General features: G+C 35.3%; 1 protein-coding gene across 1 annotated transcript in view; it reads right to left on the bottom strand.

The window, feature by feature from the left end:
• Positions 1–6,233, bottom strand: part of ABCB7 (ATP-binding cassette, sub-family B (MDR/TAP), member 7) — a 10,260-nt gene that overhangs the window by 2,507 nt on the left and 1,520 nt on the right. Inside the window, exons 2-8 of the mRNA XM_010838823.1 lie at positions 5,632–5,900; positions 4,520–4,608; positions 4,340–4,427; positions 3,343–3,517; positions 2,274–2,431; positions 1,559–1,722; positions 1,271–1,400 (exon numbers count right to left, since the gene is read on the bottom strand). Coding sequence (XP_010837125.1) covers positions 1,271–1,400; positions 1,559–1,722; positions 2,274–2,431; positions 3,343–3,517; positions 4,340–4,427; positions 4,520–4,608; positions 5,632–5,900 — 1,073 coding nt within the window. The remainder of the gene's footprint in view (positions 1–1,270; positions 1,401–1,558; positions 1,723–2,273; positions 2,432–3,342; positions 3,518–4,339; positions 4,428–4,519; positions 4,609–5,631; positions 5,901–6,233) is intronic.

Raw genomic sequence — 6,233 nt, 5'->3', positions numbered from 1 at the left:
AAAGACTAAATATTTTTCAGACTCTTGTTATATACTGCCAATTTGCTCATCAGGAAAGCTGTATGCTTCCTCCAGCAAGAGACTGGCCATTTCACATAGCCTTACCCAAACTAGACATCATGAATTTTTAAATCTTTACCGGTCTGATGGGTGAAAAGTGGTATACCATTGTTGATTTAATTACTAAGATTTCTAATGAGGATGAGCATCTTTTCTTTCATTTATTGATCATGTATATTTTTCCTTAGTGAATAAAATGCTTTATTTTTCAATATAATTGAACATATAGTCTACAAATCACCTAAATCAAAAAGACCTAGGAGGCATATTCACAAATGCAGGTTTCTGGGGCCCACACTGCCCTCATAAACAGTGTGTGAAAGGGAGTTGGAGTTGGAAAAATCTCCCTAGGTGACTCACGAACTCCAAATTTGGGATTCTCAGTGAAAGGGAGGACAGGGCAGAGTGGCATGTGTCAGATCAGTTGAGGACCTTTTACAAGCTATATAACATGGACAGAGAAGCCTGGCAGGCTACAGTCCATGGGGTCACAAAGAGTTGAATATGACTTAGCAACTAAACCACCTATGCTACAACTAAGTCCCAGGTCTCTCTATTGGCTTTCAGCATAAGAAAAACTTATAACCTATAGGGCTATCTCCTTATCTTCTCAGAGCTTACTCTGAACTTGTTTCCCCCTACAGTCACTCAGCAAATACTTGTTAAATGCTCACTATGGGTCAGGCACTGTGCTTGGTACTTGGGGACAAGGAATACCAACTTGAAGTTGGCAGCCCAACTGTTTTATAATTTTTATAGATTTACTATGTCAAAAACTGCTCAAATAATAGTTTTCATTTACTGAACAGTTATGTGAGGGACACTGTACTTGGTGCTTTACACATATATTTCTAATCCATATTAATTCTGTCCTATAAGAAAAATGGTATCCTTATTTTACAGATGAGGAAACTGAGGCTTACAACTATACAACATATAAGGGTTAAAGCTGGGCTTAGAATCCAGTTCTGTCTGACTCCAGTCTGAGCTCTTTCCTCTATGTTATGTTTTCTTCCTAAGGCTTAAAAAAAATCTTCCCATCATGAAGATTTTTAAATTCATGATTTTTGGTAACAGAATATGGCCTGTAGGGCCTAACGCTTCCAACTTAATTAACATATACTGACTCCTTGGATCCAAATTATTCTAGTAAAAGATTCAGCAAGCCAACAAATCTTCCCCCAAATAGGTTTTTTCCTTTTTTAAATACCTGAGGTACCACTCCCACTGCCCTCCGAAGGCTTTCCAGGCTCACATCTTGTATATTTTGACCAGCAAGGTAAATGTTACCCTTTTGAGGCTCATAGAAGCGAAACAATAGCCTCACTATTGTGCTTTTCCTGAAATAGAAAACAAGGAAAGGTTATATAGCTCCAACTGGCATTAAGGAACCCCAATTTTAAACTACAGTCATCATTTTATTATGACAAATAAAAAATATTACATTGGGAATCATCAATCAATGATGCAAAATTTTATAAACAACTAAATTACCCACCCTGACCCACTACCTCCTACAATAGCCACTTTCTTTCCTGCAGGGACTTCAAAAGATATTCCATTAAGGACTTTCTGCCCCTCAATGTATTCAAAATGCACATTATCAAAGGCCACCGTAGCTGTCTGTGGTGTGATCTGAAGGGGAGATGCCATCGCTTTGTCCTAGCAGGGAAGAAAAAAAAAAAAGCCACTTTATACACTGCCGAGAGTATTGCTATGCAGATAATTTTCTAATTTACAGAGATAAAAAGGAAAATAAAGGGAAAGGAGAAAGTTTATAAGTGGAGTTAGATCACTTCTATGCATGCTTTTAAAGATGTTTTTTCCCTCACTGCTAAGGGCAAAAATCTTGAATGCTCTGATTTCTGATCAATTTGTTTTGGGGAGGAAGAAAGATGGTGGGCAGGGGAGAAAGGAGGTTGAGAATATAAGGAGAGGCAATAACATTTTGTATCATTATTAGCAAAAGTAAATCAAGTGCAAGTACAAATAATTGAAGTTAATAAAATTTAGTGTCTAGGTATAATATTCTTTGCTAATGTTATAAGGTTTCTAAACATAGAAGTAAAAGCTGTAACAGCCATTTAATACACATTATAGTCCCAATTCCTGCAAAAGACAAATTAGTTTGCTAACATGGTGACATAAGACTGTTATCCCATTATGGGATGATGCTTATATGCTTTTAAAAAGGTATTAAATACATTACTTACTTTAATTCGGGTGTCTACCTTGAGTAGAGTAAACAAGGTGTTCATATCTATAAGTGCTTGTCTAGTCTCTCTGTATACAGTTCCCAGAAAGTTAAGAGGTAATGAAAGCTGAAAAAGCAGTCCATTCACCATTACTAAATCTCCAACAGTAAGGGTACCTTAATATGCAGTTGGTAGAGAAAAAAAAATACTTTAGATGTCATGAACTTTCCAGTTTAAGAGAAGTTTACAGTTTCTTACTGTGGAATACAGTTGAAAACATACATAATCAGCAACGGTAAGGCCTAATCTAATTCCAAAGCATTTTAACCCATAATTTAGAAATATAGGGAACTAGATATGTGCTAAGTGGAATGGGAAAAGCCTACCCATACACTACACATGATATATAAGAAAAAAGAATGGTTTAAAAAACAGAAAGAATGGTTTTAAAATGCAGACAGAAATGGAAGGCTGAAAATCTTTCCTTTCTTCCTAAGATACTAGCATAATATAAAGTAGAATTTTTTAAAAGTATAAATTAAAACATTGGAGCAAATGGGTATCATGATTGGGAATGATAAACCATATATTAAGTTCATAGTGAATGAAAGAATCCTAACTGAACAAGCAAGTTACAGAAAAGAGGTAAAGATATTGTTTATTTTTGAAATGTTTTACAAATGAACAGCTAATAGATAAAAGGGTTACTAGTAATAAGACCACTTGCACTTTAGTCCTTTGGACTAAACACTAAGTTAATTACACTTCTTTCCAGGTCCACAAGAGAAATTAGAAATATTAGATGCTAAAAAGTATGTTACTCCTAAAAGAATCAGATTGTAGCCCCACAAACAGCAATCCCAATCAATGAGAAAATTAGTGCTAAATTTGTAGCATAAAACAAAAGAAAACAACATACCATCAAGAAAACATATTGTGATACAAAAATGAAAGTACTCCAAGGATGTTATAGTACCTTATTAAAAATGCTTTATATTTAAGACTAAAATACATATTCCTTTCATTAATATTTATTTATAAAGGTTAAGTAAAACACTGACAAACGTGAAAACCACAGATCTATTACCTGCCACAATTCCCTGACTGGCGAGCACCATTATGGCTGTTAAGCCAACACTGAAAATAGCACTTTGACCAAAGTTCAGCATAGCCAGAGTAGAGGTACTTTTCAATGAAGCAGCTTCATATGTCTTCAAAAATCCATCATATCTTTGTGCTTCATAATTTTCATTATTAAAATACTACAAAATACATAAAATAGTAATTATATACAAGTATAATTGGAATCAGACTTCATCTATGGATACAATTTTGTACTGCACAGGAAATTTTAAAAACTAACTTTCAATACATCGGACTATGGTACACCTGCAGTTTTCCACTATGGACAGTATTTTAGAAGTTCATAAAATTCATCCCCAAAATATTTAAAGAATGCCTAGTTAATTTAAATCCAGATCTATAAAAAGGTGTCAAGGGACTTTCTTCACAAAGCCTTCCCTTGATCCCCTGAGACTCTCTGAATTCACAATTTCATTGCCCCCACCACATTATGCCTTCTTGTGTCATCACTTGCATACTTTAACTCTCCCAATGCTTAGCAAATTCTGGGAGGGCAACGATTAAACAGCAATCATTGATTTTACTGCCCTCCTCATTACAGGACTTAGCATAGTGCTTTGCACACAAGAGGCATTCAGTAATATTTATTAAGTGGAAAAATGAACAAATAAATGAAGGAATTAGTGAAAAGCACTATGCTAGGCACTATGAAAGATACAGAGTCAAAACTCAGTGTGCATTCTGAATCAAATGCTAACTAAACTGTCACCACCACTTATAAATTAATTTAGAAGATAAAGTTCTGATGGTGCCACACAAAAAATGAGGCGGAAAGAAAGGGAAACTCCTAAATAAAAGAAAAAACAATAAAGTACTATTATTTCATCATATTAAGAGATCCTATCCTAATCTGCAGCTCTAACGTACAGCACCTGTATTAAATGCCAGAACAAATCTTAGTACAGTGTGAAAGGAAGAAAAAGTCAAATTAAACGTATTACCTTCACAGTTTCATAATTCAGCAGCGAGTCTATGGCAGCATTGCCTGCATCATTATCTGCTTTGTTCATTTCTATTCTAAATTTAGTTCTGTAAGACAAAGATGTGCATAGGTATGGAATGTCTGCTATAGAAGCATAACTAATTTCTTCACCTTGACTGACCTCTGGAGAACACCTTACCTCCACTGTGTGATGGCAACTGTGAATGCTGTGTATGCACCAAGCGTCCCAAGGGTCACCAATGCAAACTGGGCACCACATCTATAATACTGGAAAAGACAAAAAAAGAAATGAGCTTAGTCATTATTTCTATCAAATAGTTTATAATATATAATAGCAAACCTCAAAGATTCTAATTAAAAATATGTTGGATGAAACTGGAGCCTATTATACAGAGCGAACTAAGCCAGAAGGAAAAACATCAATACAGTATACTAATGCATATATATGGAATTTAAAAAGATGGTAACAATAACCCGGTGTACGAGACAGCAAAAGAGACACTGATGTATAGAACAGTCTTATGGACTCTGTGGGAGAGGGAGAGGGTGGGAAGATTTGGGAGAATGACATTGAAATATGTAAAATATCATGTAAGAAACGAGTTGCCAGTCCAGGTTCGATGTACGATACTGGATGCTTGGGGCTAGTGCACTGGGACGACCCAGAGGGATGGTATGGGGAGGGAGGAGGGAGGAGGGTTCAGGATGGGGAACACATGTATACCTGTGGCGGATTCATTTTGATATTTGGCAAAACTAATACAATTATGTAAAGTTTAAAAATAAATAAAATTTAAAAAAAATAATAAAAACTAAAAAAAAAAAATATGTTGGTATAAAGTTGTATATATGAAAAACTAAGTAAGAAAACAAATACCTTAGAAAACCAACTTTAAGTTATACACATACTTTTAATTATAAAATATGAAACGGTGAATAATTATGCCTAAAATGTTATGAATGGTGAATAGCAAGAAACGTAGATAATCTGAGCATACCAGTCCAAAGTCATACACCATAATGTCTGCTAACAACAAAAAAACTGCAAGCATTAGCTAAATGACTGATCTACGTGTAGAACTGAACAACTCTTTACAACAACAACATGATAAAAGACTTTAGCTACAGTCCTTTGAAGCTTGTGGCAAATAATTAAACTGCATAATCCTTCTGGCATCATGGAATTTTGCTTTAAAATCATCAGCATGCAACAGTACAAAAGCTTCAAGTACTAAGCATCTACTAACAAGAATGTATGATAAAAGTTGTCATGAAAAATGTTTTACTTACCAAAACACCACTGACAAGAGTCATCTCAAACATGATGGGAAGAAGATTAAATACTAAAGCACTTAGGACAAAACTGATACCCCTTGTCCCTCTGTCAATAGCCTTTGATAAAGCTCCTGTCTGTCTGCTCAGGTGGAAAGCCAGATCCAGGTTGTGAAGATGGAGAAAGACATTTTTGGCGATTCTTCGGATTGAATTTTGGGCTACCTTGCCAAATACTGCATTTCGAACTTCATTAAAAAAGGCAGCTCCCGCTCTTGATACACCATCTAACAATACATTCAAGAAAAAATGGGGTGCAAAAACATTAGAATTGTTGCAGTGCAAAAAACAGCAAGGGCTCAGAAAATGTTCGTACAATGAATGAGCATATCACAGAATACTTACACTAAAAGAAACCTAGAAAACATCTAGCCTAGTGAGTATTAATTTTCCCACCACTATGAAAATCCTTCATTGTTATTTACCCCCATAAGGTCCCAGATGTTGAAAGACTTTTTTTCCAAGTAAATACTTTTACTAAATAGCAACCCAAAAGACCCTGATGCTGGGAAAGATTGAAGGAAGGAGGAGAAGGGGACGACAGAGGATGAGATGGCTGG

This window comes from Bison bison, unplaced genomic scaffold (assembly GCF_000754665.1).
Source record: "Bison bison bison isolate TAMUID 2011002044 unplaced genomic scaffold, Bison_UMD1.0 scf7180017846183, whole genome shotgun sequence".
Taxonomy (NCBI): Eukaryota; Metazoa; Chordata; class Mammalia; order Artiodactyla; family Bovidae; genus Bison; species Bison bison.
The sequence above is the reverse complement of the archived record's forward strand: the minus strand, read 5'-3'. Positions and strand labels throughout refer to the sequence as shown.